The sequence below is a fragment of the Felis catus genome, chromosome A3 (genome assembly GCF_018350175.1).
Source record: "Felis catus isolate Fca126 chromosome A3, F.catus_Fca126_mat1.0, whole genome shotgun sequence".
Lineage (NCBI taxonomy): Eukaryota > Metazoa > Chordata > Mammalia > Carnivora > Felidae > Felis > Felis catus.
The window spans coordinates 18,787,261-18,806,138 of NC_058370.1; the positions used below are offsets into that span (position 1 = coordinate 18,787,261).

At 43.0% G+C, this 18,878-nt stretch overlaps 1 protein-coding gene across 7 annotated transcripts in view; it reads left to right on the forward strand.

Annotated features, from left to right (window-relative positions):
- Positions 1–18,878, forward strand: part of CHD6 (chromodomain helicase DNA binding protein 6) — a 205,477-nt gene that overhangs the window by 168,398 nt on the left and 18,201 nt on the right. For all 7 annotated transcript variants that reach the window (XM_023251244.2, XM_023251248.2, XM_023251247.2 and 4 more), the window contains 4 exons: positions 13,051–13,111; positions 13,779–13,995; positions 15,673–15,881; positions 17,001–18,578. In XM_023251244.2, the coding sequence (XP_023107012.1) occupies positions 13,051–13,111; positions 13,779–13,995; positions 15,673–15,881; positions 17,001–18,578 (2,065 nt within the window). The remainder of the gene's footprint in view (positions 1–13,050; positions 13,112–13,778; positions 13,996–15,672; positions 15,882–17,000; positions 18,579–18,878) is intronic.

Here is an 18,878-nt window from a genome sequence, read left to right on the forward strand (position 1 = left end):
ATGTGGTTGGCAAGTATTTTGTCCCACCTGTAGTTTGTCTTTTTATCTGATTCACATTGACTTCAGCAGAACAGCTGTTTTTAATTTCGATGAAGTCCAACTTAACCAGTTTTTCTTTTTATGGATCGTGTTGCCGGTTTTAAGTGTGAGAATTCTGCTTGTCTCCAGTCCTGACAGTTTTCTTCTGTGTTTTCTACTAGAAGTTTTTTAGTTTAACATGTAAGTCCATGATCCATTTTAAGTTTGTTTTCATATAAATGGAGAGAATTAGATTGAGGTTCTTTTTTTAACCTGTTGCTCTCTAGTTGCTCTAAGCCTTTGGTTAAAAAGCTATCTTTTCCACATTCAATTACTTTTATACCTTTGTCAAAATATCATTTGAGCGATTGATCTATTTCTGGGTTCTCTCTTTTGTTTCTTTGTTCTGTTTATCTCTTCCTCTGCCAATAGCATGTAATATCAATTACTGTAGCTATAGCATAAGTTTTAAAATTGATTAGACTGATTGCTTCCACTTCTTTTTCAAAATTGTTTTTGCTTTTCTTGTTCCTTTGCCTTTCCATATAAGTTTTAGGATAATCTTATCTATAGCTATAAAGGTTCTTGCTGGGATCTTACTAGGAATCACATTAAACTCATATATCACTTTGAGGAGAATTGACCTTTACTATATTGATTTTTTTTTACTCTGTTGGATCTTACTATATATCTCCATTTATTTTGATCTCTGATTTCTTTCATCACCATTTTATAGTTTCTCAGCAAACAATTTCTGTTTATAGATTTACATCTAACTATTTCATTTTCTTTGGCACGATTGTAAATGGTGTTACAATTATCTTCTATCCTGCAAAATTGCTTAATGCAATTATCAGTTTTAGGGGTTTTTAGGTTTCTTGAAATTCCCTATATCAGCACTCATGTCATCTGTGAATAGGGTTAGCGTTATTTCTTCTTTTCTGATCTATCTGCCTTGTATTTCTTTTTCTTGCTGTATTGTACTGTCTGAAACTTTTGGCACTGTGTTGAATGAATGCTGAGAGCAGATATTCTTGCTTTGTTCCTGATGGAGAAAGACATTCAGTCTTTCATCATTAAGTATAATGTTAGTTCTAGGTTTTTGGTAGATGTTCTTTATTGAAAATGAGGCATTCCTAGTTTTCTGAGAATTTTTGTCATGAATAGATGTTGAATTTTGTCAAATGCATTTTTGCACCAATTAATATGATTGTGAGGTCTTTCTTATTTAGCCTATTAATATGTTAGATTACATTGATTGTTCACAAATATTGTATCAGCCTTGCATCCCTGGATAATCTGGGATAAACTCCACTCGGACATGGTATATAATTCTTAATATTGAATTCTACTTGCTAATATTTTGTTAAGGCTTTTTACATCTATGTTCATGAGGGATATTGGTCTATAGTTTTCTTTCGGTATTATATTTGTGTGCTTTTGATATCAGGGTAATAATGTTAACTTTATAAATGAGTTAGGTGTTCCCTCCAACTATTTTCTGATAGAGGTTGTTTAGAGTTGGTATTAAGTTTTTAAATATTTAGTAGAATTCCCCAGTAACTGGCCTGGAAATTCTTTTTTGAGGGAGTTTTAAAATTATGAATCCAGTTCTCTATTTTATATTGAGTAAGTTGTGATAGTTTGTGTTTTTCAAGGAACTTGGTCTGTTTCAGCTAAGTTGTCAAATTTATGTGTGTGGAGTTCTTTGTAGTATTCTCTTATCCTTTTGGTAGTTGCAGAAGTATAGTGCTATTCCCTGTTCATTCTTGATACTGGTAATGTGTGTCTTCTTTTTTTCTCTACCTGGCTTGCTTGAGATTTGTCTGCTTTATCTTCTTAAATAATCAGCTCTTTGTCTTCTGTTTTAAAAACTTCATTGATTTCAGGAGTGCCTGGGTGGCTCAGTCGGTTAAGTGTCCCAACTCTTGATTTTGGCTCCAGTTATGATCTCACAGTCATGAGATCAAGCCCTGCGTTGGGTTTCGTGCTGAGTGTGGAGCCTCCTTAAGATTCTCTCCCCCTGCCCCACTCTGTCCTACTTATGTGTGCACGCTCTCTTTCTGTCTCTCTCTCAAAGAGGTAGCTAGCTAGCTAGATAATAAATTTTTAAAATTATTAAATTTCATTGATTTCTACTCCTTATTATCCCCTTCCTTCTGCTTGCCCCGGTTTTATTTTCCTTTTCTTTTTCTGTTTTTGGAGTGGAGCTTCAATTACCATTTGAGACTTCCCTACTTGTTTAATGTATGCATTCAGTGCTATAAATTTCCCCGTCAGTATTACTTTAACTATGTCTCACAAATTTTGCTGTGTTCTATCCTCATTTTCATTCAACTTAATATATTTTTTTTTTAAATTATATTGAGACTTCCTTTTTGATCCACAGATCATTAGACGTTTATTACTTAGTTTCCAAGTGTTTGGAGATTTTCCTATTTTCTTTCTGTTTTTTGTTTTTTTCTTAAGTTTATGTATTTCGAGAGAGAGAGAAAGAGCAAGCAGGGGAAGGGCAGAGAGAGTAGGAGAAAGAGAATCCGAAGCAGGCTTCGTGCTGTTAGCACAGAGCCCAGTTCTGGGCTCTAATGAACCGTGAGGTCATGACCTGAGCCAAAACCAAGAGTCGGACACTTAACTGACTGAGCCATCCAGGTGCCCCACTTTTTTTTTTAATCTTTTTTTTTTAAGTCTGTTTTTTATTTCTAGTTTGATCCCGTTATGTTCAGAGAACAAACTATTACTTTAGTTGTTTTAAAATTGTTAAGGTTTGTTTTATGGCCCAGGATATGATCTGTCTTGGTGTACATTCCGTGGGCACTTGAAAAACAATGTGAATCGTACTGTTATTGGGTGCAGTTATGTTGACATAATTGCAGAAATGTCGATTAGATCATGTTGGTTGATAGTGTTGTTAAGTTTTTCTGTATCTTTGGGGCGCCTGGGTGGCTCAGTTGGTTAAGCGTCTGACTTCAGCCCAGGTCATCGTCTCACAGTTTGTGAGTTTGAGCCCTGCTTTGGGCTGGCTCTGTGCTGACAGCTCGGAGCCTGGAGCCTGCTTCCGATTCTGTGTCTCCTCTCTCTCTCTGCCCCTCCCTAGCTCGCACTTGCTCTCTCTCTCTCTGTCAAAAATAAATAAACTTTAAAAAAAAGTTTTTGTATCCTTAATGATTTCCCATCTAGTTGTTTCATTAGTTGTTGAGAGAGGAGTATTAAAATCTCTAAATAATTATCAATTTGTCTATTTTTCCTTTAAGTTGTATCAGGTTTTGCTTCACATATTTTGCAGCTCTGTTGTTTGGTGCATACATTTTAGGTTTGTTTTCTTAAGTGGATTGACTGCTATCATTATGTAATGTCCATCTCTGCCTCTGATAGCTTACTCTGTTCTGAAGTGTATTTTACCTGACATTAATGTAGCTACTCCTGGTTTCCTTTAATTAATGTTTGCATCTTACAACTTGTTCCATTTTTTTACTTTAAGCCTACTTTTATCATTATACTTGAAGTGAGTTTCCTATAGGCAGCATAGAGTTGCATCATACTTTTTCATGCATTATGCCAATCTTCTGGTCGGTGTATTCAGCCATTAATATTTTTTAAAAATTTTATTAATATTTATTTATTTTTGAGAGACATGGCATGAGTGGGGGAGGGGCAGAGAGAGAGAGAGACACAGAATCTGAAGCAGGCTCCAGACTCTGAGCTGTCAGCACAGAGCCCGACATGGGGCTCGAACTAACGAGCTGTGAGATCATGACCTGAGCTGAAGTCGGAGACTCAGCTGACTGAACCACCCAGGCACCCCTCAGTCATTCATATTTAATGTAATTATTGAGACAGTAAGTTTTAAGTCTGATATTTTATTATTTTCTCCAAGTTTTGATTCTCTGTTTTCTTTTTCCTGCTTTCCTCTGGGTTACTTGAACACTTTATGATTCCTTTTTTATTTATATTTTTAACAGCTTTTTGATGGTTCTTCTAGATATTATATATACATAATATATCACAGTCCACTGCTATCATCATTCCCCAGTTCAAGGGAAGTGTAGATACCTCACTTCCAGTTTTGTTTCTTTACCTTCCCCCTATTTACAATATATATAATGGTCTTAAATATTTCTTATACTTACATTTAGAACCATATCAGACAATGTTATACTTTTGCCACAACTGTCAATATAATTTAGAAAATTCAAGAGGAGAAGGAGAGTCTATGGTATTTACTTGTATTTTTGTTTACTGGATTCTTTCTTCTTTCTGGTGTTCCAAGGTTTCTTCCTTCTAAAGGAAATTCCTTTAGCCATTCTTTTAGGGTAGGTCTAGTTGACGTTTCTCCTAGTTTTTCTTTGTCTGAGACTGTCTTAATCCCCCTTTCATTCCTGAAGGATATTTTCACTGGATATAGGATTCTGGGTTGACAGTTCTTTTCTTTCAGCTCTTGAAAAATGCTGTGCCACTTCTTCTGGCCTCCATGGTTTCTGATGAGAAATCCACTGTCATTCCAGTTGTTTTTCCCCATAGGTAAGGCGCCTTTTCTCTCTTGCTGCTTTCAAGATTTTTTCTTTGTCTTTAGCTTTCAGAAGTTTAACCATGATTATTTGTGTGTGTGTGGATTTCGTTGACTTCATCCTGTTTTGGATTTTTTTCAACTTCTTAAATCTGTAGGTTTAAGTCTTTTGTCAAATTTGGAGAGTTTTCAGCTATTATTTTTTTGGGTCTTTTCGTTCCCCCTTTCTCCAAGACTGATGATATGAATGTTAAAACTTTTGCTACAGTCCCACAGGTCCTTGATGCTCTGTTTTTTTTTTTGGTTTTGTTTTTTTAATCTGTTTTTCCCTGGTATTTACATTGGGTTCTTTCTATTTTTCCGTCTTTGAGTTCATTGATTTTTTTTCTCCTCCACTCTGCTCTTGAGCCTGTCCATTGAGATTGAGTTCTTTATTTTGTTTTGTTTTGAGGGCCTGCTTTTGGTTACTGTATTTTTCAGATCTAAAATTTCTTTCTGGTTTTTCTTTGGATCTTTGTTTCTTTGCTGAGACTTTGTTTTTTCATTTGTGGCAAGCATGTTCAGAACTGCTCATTGATGACTATTTAAATCGTTATGTCAAATTCTAAGATTTCTGTCATTTTGGTGGCAGCATTTATTGTCCTTTTTCATTCAGTTTGAGGTCTTCCTGGCTCTTGGTATGATAAGTGATTTTTTACCAAAGTCTGGACGTTTTGGTATTATATTGTAAGACTCAGGATCTTAATTAAAACTTCTGTTTTAGCTGACTACCTCTGACACCTCTCATAGGGGAATGGGGTAGGGGGCGGGTACCACCTTGTCACTACCAGGTAAGAATAGAAGTTCATGTTCCCAGTCTGCTCCCATTGAAACCTGAGGGTGATGTTTCTCATTATTGCTGGGCAGAGGAAGTTCTTTGCTGACACCGTGGGCAGGGATGGGGACCTCATTACTCTTTCTCAGGGATGAAAGTCCCAGATCCCTACTTGGCTTTTTGACACCACTGCAGCAGGGGCATGGGGTGCCGTCTTATAGCCTATGAAGGGTGGAAGTCTAGATTCTCAACTTGGCCTTTGCTGGCATGGATGTGTTGAGCCAGTGTTTTGTGTTGTCAGGCTGGGGTATAGTGGATTTTGCCTCAACATTGTGTATATTCCTAACCTGCTTTTTTCCTGGTCCCTAGCTAAGGAGAGCAGACTTTTGTTGGGGCATTTTTTTTTTTTTTTAATCTGCACACTTTGGCATTTCCAGGTAGTCAGCTTCTTTACTTCCAGATATAGGATATATAAGGCAAAAAAGAAAACCCATGGAGCTCACCACTGTGTCATTCCTTGGGTCCCAGAATCCTTAGTTTGTTTGCCTTGTCTTCACCTTTCAGAGTTTTCTTATGTTTGTTCATACATAACATCCAGGGGGTTTAACTACACTTAGAATGAGGACTAGGGAAATGTGTATTCTCCCAGAAGCACAAGTCTGCATTACGTTTTACAAATGAGTTTCTGGGGCTTTGCATAAGTAGACTGAAACCTTACCAGGGCCCCAGCACCGTTTGACCACACATGTTCTCTGGCTTTGAGTTGTGGAGTAAATGAATCTGGTAGAGTTTCATGGATTCTGAATCCCAGGGGTGACTGTGTAGTTGTCCCCAACTGAGTCCATTGCCAGGATAATCTCTCATCTTCTCATCACCACCCAAAAGTTGTCGATTCTTTTCTTTTGGTTCTAGTTGGGAGAATGTGGGATATTTACTTTGGCTTCCATCAGCTGTGATTCCTATAACAGTAACAATGACATCACTTCCCCAAAGTAGGAAATCATTATTGTTCAGAGATATGTTTCCATGTCTCCCCATGGTTTGAGAAGCAGTGGATTGAAGCAGATCAGCATGAAACTTCTGACCCTGACCTGAAGGAAGTTAGGTTCTGATGTTGACAATTAAAATCCAAGTTCTGCCATTCCAGTCCCTAACTTATCCTGTTACCCTTTTGTCTGGAATTTGGGATGTGTTTTTCCCTAGAAGCAAGTCAAGTACCAAAGAAATGAAAGTAATACCTTATGCTTGATGCAAATTTACTCTTTCCAAAGCACTTTTTCTATTTGTTTCCATCAATCCTCACCTTGGCCAAGTACACTAAACACTTCTGATGTTATTGTGGACATTTAGGCCCAGGGAGTTTGAAGGATTTTGCCAAATTCTCACAGCTACCAAAGGATAGAGTTCAGACTAGACATTTTCTAGATATTCTGCTTTTATGTTCTCTAATCAAGTGTTCTTTCAGGAAAGCAGAAGGCATTTCAGCTGCACATACATGCACTTGCACTTCTGTGGAAAGACAGCCACATACCGACTGTAGGCCAGCCCAACTCTGAAAGCTGTTCAGTCATGTTTATACACTTAGCTGATCAGTCTTCAACCTTGGAGAGATCTGGGCACTGAAGGGGTTATGGCAGAATTGCAAAATAACTCAGGTTTCCTTACAGTAGGGTTAAATCTGGAACGACATTTTATTCATTCATGTAATTAATGCCTGTATTATTTATTTTGCTTTTGAGGTCCCTTTTGATTATAGAATATAATCAAAAGAATGGGGAGTGGCTTCTCCCAGATTTTGAGGTGGTGGACAGATTATATACAGATTAAGCTTGACCTCTAGTCCATGTGCTAAAATAACAAACGTAGAGTAACAGCCAACATCTGAACCTGGTCTGTTGCCCCACCCCTGCTTCTCTCCCATCCCAGACCTCCTGCCCCAAAGACACTGCGTAGGTGTTTCCTTCTCCCAGTTCTGTTCTCGGGCAGATTAACAGGCAGGGTTAAAGATGCCCAAAGAGCGTGTCATCCATAACTAGGCGAATTCCTCTGAAATAAACAGATCTGGGCACAGACGGGGACGTTTAGTAGATTGGCACCATCCCAGTATTGTAAGGAACCGTAACACACGTCTGAGTGGTCTCTGAATGTTCCATCCCCTCTGCAGCCTTGCCGTCAGAGGTCATTCCAAGTAGGTTTAGGTAATTCTGGGAGTCCATAGGAAGAAGAGGGAAAGTGTGCTGTCCTCCAAGGAAGCCCATTTCATCGTAGGGTGAAACTTCCTTATACTGCCGCAGAAATCTGGCTCCCAGCTGGTTCCATGGATTCTGTTTCCTTTTCTTATGATACTGCAAAGAACAAAACTATTCTTTCTTTCCTCTCTGATGGGATTTTAAATTCTTGAGGCCAGCTAGCTACCGTAATCTCTTTAAATGTCTTTTCAGGTGAAGTATCCCTAGTTTCTCTGCCTTTCTTTACAAGTTCAGAGTTTGAGGGTGCTCCAGACTCAAACAGTAATATTTGAATGTGGATGACTTCCAAACTAACAAAGCACGTTCCCCTTCAGTTAGGCATTATCTTTATCCCATTCTAGAGAGGAGGAAGCTGAAATATTTTTCATCACTTGCAAAAAAAAGTCCTACTGGGACTCCTGGGTGGCTCAGTCGGTTGAGTGTCTGGGTCTTGGATTTTGGCCCACGTCATGATCCCAGGGTCATGGGATCCAGCCCTACGTTGGACTCTGCACTGACAACATGGAGCCTGCTTGGGATTCTCTCTCTCTCTCTCTCTCTCTCTCTCTCTCCCTCCCTCCCTCCCTCTCTTCCTCCCCTGTTTGTTCTCTCTCTCTCTGTCTCTCTCTCTCTCAAAATAAATAAATAAACATTAAAAACAAAAGTCCTGGGGCGCCTGGGTGGCTCAGTCGGTTAAGCGTCTGACTTCGGCTCAGATCATGATCTCATGGTTCATGGGTTTGAGCCCTGCGTCGGGCTCTGTGCTGACGCTCGGAACCTGGAGCCTGCTTCAGATTCTGTGTTTCCCTCTCTCTCTGCCCTTCCCCCACTTGCACTCTCTGTTGCTCTCTCGCTCTCTCTCAAAAATAAATGTTAAAAAAATTTTTATTTGAAAGTCCTTCTGGCTAGAGGACACAAGAACAGTGTCTCCCTTACTCAGTCTTCTACATCCTGCAGTCTTTCCATAATAAAACCCTTGCGTTTTATGTTAATAACATTTGGTGTCTATCTACTCTCTAACATGACATTTATGCAAAAATAGAATAGTTGGGGGCACCTGGGTGGCTTGGTCTGTTAAATGTCCGACTCTTGATTTCAGCTAAGGTCATGAGATTGAGCCCTGCGTCAGGCGCTCACTCTCTCTCTCTCTCAAAGTAAATAAATACACATTTTTTTTAAAAAGTAGAATGCTTGATTTTTCCTGTAAAATGAAAGTCACTGTGGGATCTTTTTTAATTCCTCCTTTGTACATCCTATTACCTCTCACAGAGGGCTCTCAAGTTCTCTTGGCAAACTCCTATGTGTCCTTCAGTAGCAAGCTCAAAAGTTGCTTTGTGGGTATCTTTCCCCCTATCTGATTTGGGTCTGGCAGGGCTGGTGACTCTTGTTTTCCCGCTGTGTTTAGGAGCAGTTATCACAAAGCAGAGCCAGTATCTTTCTGCATGTCTCATGACCACCGGACTGTGAGCTCTGGAAGGACAAGGGTTCCATCTTTTCTCCTGTTATAGCCCTTGAACCTGGCACAGCTTCTGGCACTCAAGAGCAAGGGACACTCGTTTGCTCAATATAAGAAGACAGCTCCTTGCCTGTTGTGTTGGTCCTGGGGTTTTGTAAGAGCACAGAAGAAATTCCTTGGATCTGCAGGTCCCACTGATGCTTCCACCCGCACCCACATCAAGACCAAATAGGGCAGCGGCCAGGCCTGGAGGGGCCAGCCACACACAAGGGAGACGGTGCCTTCTGTTTTCAGTAACTAGGAGTCCGTGCACGTCCCTGCCCCCAGTGCAGAGGTGACATGTCTGGACTCTTGGCTGATGGACAGTGCTTTTGATTCGGCCCACTTGCCAAATTGTCTTCTACCTGCCAGAGGCAATGTAGTACAGTGGTTAGTGCTCATCCTCTAAAATCAGGATTTCTGGGCTTTAATTCCACCTTCACCACTTAACAATTATGTGTGACTTAGATGAGATTGCCAACTGCCCCATTCCACAGTTTCCTCCTGTCTAAATGGAATAATGAATAAATGAAAATGCATAGAAAGTACTTGGTATAGTGTCTGGCAACTCACTTACCTGGGTCCCAGTAGACCTGTGTTGTTATTGCTCCTGTTACCTTAAAGCCTTCCTTACAGCACACATTTTAGCTGGAAGACAGTGATATTGATTGATTTTCTGGGATTTGGGACTGTGTATTAGTGTTCCCATAGTCCCAGGTACTGTGTGTTAGGCATTTGCTTTGTGCCAGCATTTGGTTCATCACTTTACATAATCAACACATTTGTGCCCCACAGTCACCCTCTGAAGCATTATTATCTCCTTTTGCAAATGAAGAAATGAGCTTGCGAGATTGAGAAGTGGACTGTCAGACTGCAAATCACATGCACGCTTGAGATGGAGAAATTGCACGTTGTAACCAGTCGGTTTCCTCTGTTTGTTGTTGTCATTTTCAGTTTCCTTTGTTTTGAGGTTCTTGTTGTCAGCACTCTCTGGGGCCCTTCATGTTGACATGACAGATTCACACCTCCTCAAAGATGAGTCTTTCTTTCAGATGGATTCATGTGTGCAGACGTTGAGACTGAACGTTCAACTGTGCACTTCAGGTGCAGGGCTTCCCGTGTGCCTCCTCTGGTCCCAGCCTGTCACTGAAGCCACACGAAACACACTCACTTTACAAGATTATGACATCTTTTCCACTTGGGCTATTGATAAGCCAGGTCTTCTCCATTCTGTCATTTCCAGAGAGAGGAAGTACCTCTAAGACGGGGCAGGGTACACAGAAAGACACTTGTCAATACCAGAATCTTGCCTTACTTGAGAGTTTGCCTAAGGCTGTTCATGCTTCCCAACTGTGCACCAACAGAAACTGGTAGAGGGACTGGAAGGGAGACCCAAATGTCACATGTGTCTGCCTCACCCCAAGCTGGGAGCTGCCCTTGTGGATTTGGAGTGTGGTGACGCCCAAGTTAACCACCCATCCATCAGAAGGAGCGTGGGAGCCTCACTCCCACATTTTACAGGCTGTAGAACGTTTCTCCGTCTGGAAGTGTCTAGGATTATAAATTTCAGCATTCGAAGGATCTTTGTGGATACTGTGAGGATACTCAAAAATGTTGTCAACGGCAGGAAAGGATATAGGACATGGCTGGTAGTTTTTTCTTTTTTAGCTACTTAAATAGTGGGAGAGGATGAGATGGCGTATTTAAATGCCACTTCAAAATGGTACAATACAGGGGCACCTGGGTGGCTCAGTTGTTTAAGGTTCCGACTCTCGATTTCGGCTCAGGTCATGATCTCTCAGTTTGTGAGATCGAGCCCCACAAAGGCTCTGCGCTGACAGCATGGCGTGAAGCCTGCTTGGGATTCTCTCCTTCTCTCAGAATGAATAAGTGAACATTTTATTTTTTTAATGGTATAGTAGATCAGCTTGAGGGTTCCACTCTTCACTGATACTAAATGGCAGGAAACAGTTTGGGCTGGGGAAGAGAGCTTGAACTGGTGTTCTCCAATTCTAAATATGTTTCACTTTCCAAAACAAGGTTTCAACCCAGACTCTCATTTTGCCCTTTATTTTTAGATGGTTAGAATGGTTGGAAAGTGTAGGCAGTCATCAGACAACTGTGTTTTTTGTTTTGTTTTGCTTTGCTTTTATTATTTATTTTTGAGAGAGAGGCAGAGTGTGTAGGGGGAGGACCAGAGAGACAGGGAGACACAGAATCTAAAGCGGGGTCCAGAATCTAAATCGGTCAGCACAGAGCCCAACGAGGGGCTTGAACTCACGAAAAGTGAGATTAGGACCTGAGCCGAAGTCGGATGCTCAACCGACTGAGCCACCCAGGCGCCCCTGACTACTGTGTTCTAAACCCAGCCCTGCCACTTGCTAGCCATGTGACCTTGGGCAAGTTTTTGTTTTCTGCATCTGTAAAATGAGGAGAGTCATAGTCTCTACCTCGTGAAGCAGTTCCGATAACTAAATGAGATAAACCACGTAAAGGGTTTCACCCAGTGCTTAAGTAACATGTAGTTCTCAGTAATGTTAGCTATTATCACTATTTTGTAAGAGAGAAAACGTACCCCTGCCCCTTGTTGCCTTTCTAGAATTTTCTCTTTCAGCCTCTTCCATGGTATTAGGGACCTAAGAGAATGGTGATGATGTTGACTATTGCCAGTCACAGGTGTCTCTCCATTCCTACCGAACCTAGATGATATGCTGCATGCACCCTTCCAGGAAGCAGACTGTATGTAGGCCTGGGGGCTACCTCCAGTCCGTCGCATATTCTCCTCCTTCTCCCTCTCCTCCTTCCTCCTTTTCTTCTTCTTCCTCTTCTTTTTCTTCTAACCTTCAAAGGTGTGAAAACTGTAAAAACTTGGGGCACTGGGTGGCTCAGTCGGTTAAGCGTCGTCTGACTTTGGCTCAGGTCATGATCTTGTGGTTTGTGGGTTCAGGCCCCGCATCGCGCTCTGTGCCTGCAGCTCAGAGCCTGCAGCCTGCTTTGGATTCTGTCTCCCTCTCTCTCTGCCCCTCCCCGGTTTGCACTCTGTCTCTCTCAAAGATAAATAAACATTTAAAAAAAAAAACACAAAAAACTGTAAAACCTAATCTTAGCTCAAGAGCCACACACAAGCAGCCTGTAGACCATAGATTGCTGATCCTTACTCCCATCTGACCCTCCCTAACATGGCCAGAGTCTTGAATCTTGGGGCTATTCTCTTCATCATTCAAGTCAAAAGATGCTAATCAAAAAGACAGTAAGTTTTCATGTTAAAAATGGAGTCCAGTTGAAAAATAGCACTATCTCCTCTCCCACCCCCAAACTCTCCCACACACCTTACATATAAAGAACTTTGAGAGTTCCCTTCCTGAGACCAAGAAAGGATTTGTAAAGGAATCCATCAGAGCCAGTTTGACAAATGCTCCACCATGAATAAGCTCTGTGCCTGTGAAATTACTCCAGATTCACTTGGAGCCTCAGTTGTGATTTCAATTTTAAATTCCTGGGGTTTTTGCACCATCAGGTCTCATGTCTGGAGCAGTCACGTTTTAGGAAAAGAGCATCTGTTGCTGTGAAGTAAACGAACTGTAATGAACACGAGCATACTTTTTCACAGCAAAAAATGAAAACCCCAAAATGCAGGCACAACCTTTGTGAAATGACAGTATTAAATTGCAAGAGACGATGGTAAAGCAAATATTTAAATTCACAGCTAAAATAGTGCTTGTAAAATGTAATTGCCAGGGAGAGCATGCCAGCTCGTCGCTCTTTAAGCTAATTCTCTGCAGGCAGAATCATTCTACACCGTTCTAAGAAGAAATGCTTATTTTAAATAAGCTGCTTTCTGGTTCTTTTAAAACTGCACAAGTAAGCTTTATTTACCGGGGACCATTTCAGTCTTTGAGCTGTTCGTGGGCAGGAGAGGTCTCCTGCTGCCTGGGGGCTGCCTGGGCTGATTTGTCCTGGGCTGCAGCTATGCTCCATTTGTCCCTAGGAGAGTTCCAGCGATGGAGGTGATGGCATTTTTGGCGAAAAGAAAGATGACAGCCGGGCAGGTGAGACTGTGTCCTTCTGAAGGCAGAGCAAAGTAAGGTCCCAGTTTGTAGTTATCCTGGAGTTCATGTGTAATAAAAGTGCTCTTTCTAAGGAGGCTCTTTTAAAGAGCCTAGAAAGTTGGCCTTCATCAGAGTCTCCTGGAGTCACACATGGAGCTTTAATGTGGCTCTGGCAAGCTTCCCCCACCTGTCCTCAAAATTTGGAAGTGAGGTCAATGACATCTGAGGACAGGATGGAGTCAGAGAAAGAAGAATTGTGGTTTCATTGATGTATTATTCGTTTAATTAATTTGAGGGGAGGAAAGTTAGGGAGGATTGGTTTGGTGTGGTTCATTTTTTCTGAATTCAGACCTGGAAGACTTGGTTGGAATACCCAGCTACACAAAGCCCCTAGTTCCATATGGAGAAGGCCACACAGGGCCTCCTTGTCCCCACGCCGTAGAGCAAGGCCCCCAAATTGGTCCTGCATGTGAGAGATGCTGAAGCCAGCCGCAGCCTGAAGCTGTTCCTACCGCGGCATTGCGGGCCTTCCAGCTGTGCTTTAGCTCCTGAGCTGATAGATCAGCTTCTTGAGTCAGCTTTGTTTTTATTGAACCCAAACGACAAAAACAGCCACCTTTGTTTTGGTTCTGTTTGTAAGTACTAATATCCTCACTGATGTTTGAAGCCCAGGATGGCTCCGACCCAGACAAATCACCCTGGCCAGTTCCATCTGCTCTCACGGCTCGGCTCAGACGTCTGGTCACCGTGTACCAGCGCTGTAACCGCAAGGAACTCTGCCGACCGGAAGTCCTGGGACCAGGTAACCAAGGATACTGGGTCCAGGAAGAGATGTTCAGGAGAACCTCAGAAATGGATCTCATCAACAAGGAAGCTCAAAAGAGGTAAAAGCCAGTGACCAAAAGGGCATGAGGAACTGCCCACTGAGTAAAGGTGACAAGGGAGAGCTGATCGCTGGAGAACAAGTGTATTTAATGTTCTCACGTGAAGTTAGGTGGTCTCCAGAACTAATCCAATCCAGGCTCCAACTGCAATGGTGTGGTCATACTGACTGGAGAGTTGGTGAGATCTAAGAAACAGTTTTGTTCCCAAGTCCCAGACTTCTGTGATTTTCCAACTTGACCCCCTTCCTAAGTTGGACCCCAGTCCCTGGAAATGTGGTTTAAAATTAGCATATATCAGACCGTGTTCTTTTAGCAGCGAAGTGACCAGTGTGTGATGAAGGTGCCATGTTATAGTTACCAGTCCTTATCAAGACTTTGAAAGCAGTAAGCCCTGTAAAATGCCTGCTCAGAAGGAGGGGATAAATTATCAGGAGTTACTTGCCAATCTGAGAATTACGATTAAAATGGCTACAGAAGGCCAGCACAGTCTAGGAATGATGCCACCAGAAAAAAATGAACAAAGCTGCAGTTCTTTTAAGTCTTTCTATCCATCTTTTTTTTTCTTATGTAATTTTTTAAAAATGTTTATTCTTAGAGAGAGAGAGCACAAGCAGGGGAAGGGCAGAAAGAGAGGGAGACACAGAATCTGAAGCAGGCTCTGGGCTCTGAGCTGTCAGCACAGAGTCCAGTGCGGGGCTCGAACTCACGAACTGTGAAATCATGACCTGAGCCGAAGTCGGACATTTAACCGACTGAGCCACCCAGGCACCCCATCTATCCATCCTTCTGATGTAGCATCCACTGAATTAAAAGAACACCAAAGAGAAAAAATAGCAAACTCAGTTACTTCTGTGTATACCTTCTGACTTTATGAAATTTGGTAATTCAGAGAAAATATTTCTTCCATCTTTCACCTCTCCGAAGAGAACCTGAGCCCTTCTTGCCTGCTTCTCATTCTTCCTGTGACTCCCTCACCCCACTCCTGGCCTAACTCCCTCCGGGGATGGAAAGTACTATGCCCAAGAACCCCTCATAAAGACCCTGGGCCGGGTATAATATTCCAGCCACCTTACATCATTATCTTAACCCTGCAGGATGTAGAGACTAGAGAACCTTTGTGTCCTAGATATGGGCTACCTACCTACATAAAACTGGAAGAAAGCCTATGTGAAATGGGGGAGATGTGTGGCTGAGGGAGTCACTTCCCTTCTCTGGACCAGTTTCCTCATTTGGAAAAGCAAGGAGGTGGCTTTAAGGCCCTCCAGGACTCTCTGATTCTGTGTTGTCTTACCGGGGGAAAAATAAATAAAATACTGAAGCGTCTTCATCTAAAATGAAGATTTTAGAGTCTTCATCTCCAACAAGTGGAAACAAACTAGGTAATCTAAAATTAATGAATCAAGAGATAGCAAGTCTGTACATGTGACTTAGAAATGGAGAGATAAATACCATAAGAAGTTGAAAGATTTGAAAGTAGTGGTAAGGTAGTAGGCTGTTTTCATTATAAGCCTCTCAGCCCAATTTAACTTAAATAAAAATAATAAAGTAGGCAAACCGCCCTCCCTGCTTTCTTGACTCTATGGGCTCTCCTAGTAGGTAGGCACTCAATAAGTAGATGTTGGCTTTTTTTTTTTTAAGGGAAAACAGCTCACTCTCCCTTTCTGATTAAATCCCAAGGTGGACTAGGAGAGAGCAAGCAGACTTCTACAGAGCAGTGTCCTCCTTTGGGGTTGTTTATGATCAAGAAAAGAAAACTTTTGACTGGACGCAGTTCCGCATCATTTCCCGTTTGGACAAGAAGTCGGATGAGAGCCTAGAGCACTATTTTTATAGCTTTGTGGCCATGTGCCGGAACGTCTGTCGTCTGCCCACATGGAAAGATGGTGGTGAGCAAATTCTCTGTGTATCCCCGATACACAGGAAAGGGGCATGTTTATTTTCAAGGTACAGAATCACTTCAGGTAATCCTGATCATGAGAGTGGAGTCTACCTGAAGAATTCAGGTAAAGTCAAGTGGGTTTTCACAAGTTCCTGAACTGCTAATTGGGTCCACCCTCATAAAATAAAATCTCCCTCCCAAAATGATGCAGCTTCAACAAAAACTGAAATTCAGATAAACATCTCACAGAAGTATTGGGAGACTGCTGTTAATTAACCTCCAGTGGATCATTAAGTCTCGTACAGATTGAATTCTCTGGTGAACTTTGCTCCGTCCTTAGATTACATCTTAGTAACTTTAACTATTTTTCCATGTGTTGAATTGTAGCTATAGAAAGGAAGTGGCTGTTTTAAACATCCCCTGCTCCAACAGGGACGCCTTCAGAGTAATTGCTTCTTGGTTAAGATTTGCAACAGCTTCTTCCTTGATGTCCCTCTTCTGCCTTTGTTTGTAGATAAACTTGGTCTGGACCATAGGACTGTACTGTAGGAAAGCTACAACAAATACAGAGCCCACCCAGTGTGCGTTCTGGGCTGACGGCAGCATGCACACACGTCCCCGCTTCTGCCCCCACGTGACACGGTTAGGGTGTTTTCATTAAAACCAAGGAGCTGGATAGAACACAGGGAGCCGGGCCTTGCAGCCCCACTGATGAGACTTGGACTCGAATCCTGGTTCTGCCCTGTGGAGCAAGTTACCGTGTTTGAGCCTCCTTCCCCATCCTTTAGGCAGGGCTGACGATGCTGTAGCATAGCATAGCCATGAGAGCCGAAGGGCACGTAAAGGACTTTGGGTACAGGGCACCGAGTACATGCTTACTGAATGAGAACGCATGTCACCTCCAGAACTGAAGTTCTCGTGTTCCTTTCACCTTTACTGGGTCTGTCCTTGTTTCGTAAAAACCTTCCATTGTCGTAGCTTTTCCGTGTAGCAGGGGCACACTCACCTAGGACTGCATGCTGGGGAGCCAGCGAGTTAAACGCAGAACCAGAGATACAGGGGCTCAGGTGGGCAGCAGTTGTCCTGGGGTTGCCTTCAGTGATGGGCGCTGTGTTGGCCTTTCCAGGTCCCCCAGATCCCAGCATCTATGTGGAACCCATCACGGAGGAACGGGCCGCGAGAACCCTTTACCGCATTGAGCTGCTGCGGAAGGTCCGAGAGCAAGTGCTGAGGTGTCCTCAGCTGCACGAGCGCCTCCAGCTCTGCAGGCCCAGCCTCTACCTCCCGGTCTGGTGGGAGTGTGGGAAGCACGACCGAGACCTGCTCGTCGGCACCGCCAAGCATGGGCTGAACCGCACTGACTATTACATCATGACCGACCCCCAGCTGTCCTTCCTGGATGCCTACAGAAACTACGCCCAGCATAAGAGAACGGACGCCCAGGCACCAGAAAGTCTCTGTTGCCTTTACCAGACCAACTCCAGGCTGTATGAATCTCTTACGTACACTCAGATGAGCAGGACTTCAGAGCCCCTTGAAAATGAACCTGAGAATCTGGTGAAAATAGAAAGTAGAGATGATCATCTTGCTCCACCTGGGGGCAGTTTATCTGACATGACTTGTGACAACTTTATTTCTAAAGTTCAGGATGTCATTTCCATCACCCATGATGAAAGTCTGCTGCCTGAGTCCTTGGAGAGCATGATGTATGGGAAGAGGGCTCTCATTCGAGAGCCGGGCTCTCTCCAAGAGAGCCCCAGTACAAACACAGAGCCCAGAAAGGATGCTCTGGCCCTCTCGGCAAGCAAAGATGGGAACTGCCGGCCTGATGGCCATGAGGCAGAAATACCTTCAGGGCCGTCTTTTATGAGTAGCTTAGAAGCAGGGGTAGCTCAGATGAACATCAAAAATGGAAAACATCTGTTGCTGTCTCTTTCAAGGGAAGGGGATGTCTGCAGTGAGGCAGGGCAGAGGCCTGAAGGCATTGGGCAGCTAGAAGCCAAACACTCAGCTTCCCCTTCCTTGGATCAGGGAAATGAAAGTGGGTTTGTAGATATGTGCCATCTTAGTGTCTGTGATTCCAGAAGAAGCTTGTCATCAGACCAGCAGTTAATTGATTTATTAGAAAACAAAAGTTTAGAAAGTAAATTGGTTTTGAGTCAGAACCACAGTGAAGAGGAGGAGGAAGAGGAAGAGAATGAGGAGGAGAACGTAGGTGTGACCACAGGCCTGAGGGAAAGGCCCGAGGTTTTGCATCTAGCCGAGCCCACTGCTAATATCCTAAGGGAAAAGAGCCGAGGCCTCCCTGTGGATGAGGTCAAGAGAGGAAGCCTGGAGGCCATGAGCCAGCATCCTAGACCACAGGGGGCTTTTCCTCCAGCAGCCTGTCAGTGTCACTGCAAGCACACGGAGAGGTGGGCACGTGGCCTCGAGAACGAGGAGTTTGAAGTGGACAAATCCAAGGGTTATACCCCAGACCTGTACAGAAGCAAAACGAATAGTATCACAGTGGAGGGTGAGCCCACCGTTCCTCCATCAGAGCCCTTTCAGGGAAAGCACGAACTGTCAAAAGAACCTTGGAAGGAAAATGCAGAAGGCAAAAAAGGTTTCCCTGCGTATCCAGAAGCAAGTGAGCTCAAGTCCGAAGACATGGATTTTGAGAGTAAAGATGATTACGACAGAGATGGGAACAGCCATGCTCAAGGTATAGTCTGCACGGTCTGTGGTGTTCTGGGTAAGCCAGTTATCACGTGACAGGGAGGGGGCAGGGTGGAGGGAGGGTCAGGAGATGGTGTGGCTTCTGAGAGGGACCTGCCTGCTCTCCTGTGGTTTAAGATCAAAGGTCACAGGCCTTGGTCTGAAAGTGAGACAGAGTAGCTCAACTCTGATCATTCTGGAACTGAAGATGATTATGGACAGTCGTAGTACCTTTGCTGCACCAGCCTTGTGATTTGGGCAGAGCTGTAGGCTTCTTTCTGTACAGTAGGTGCTAGATACATTGTTG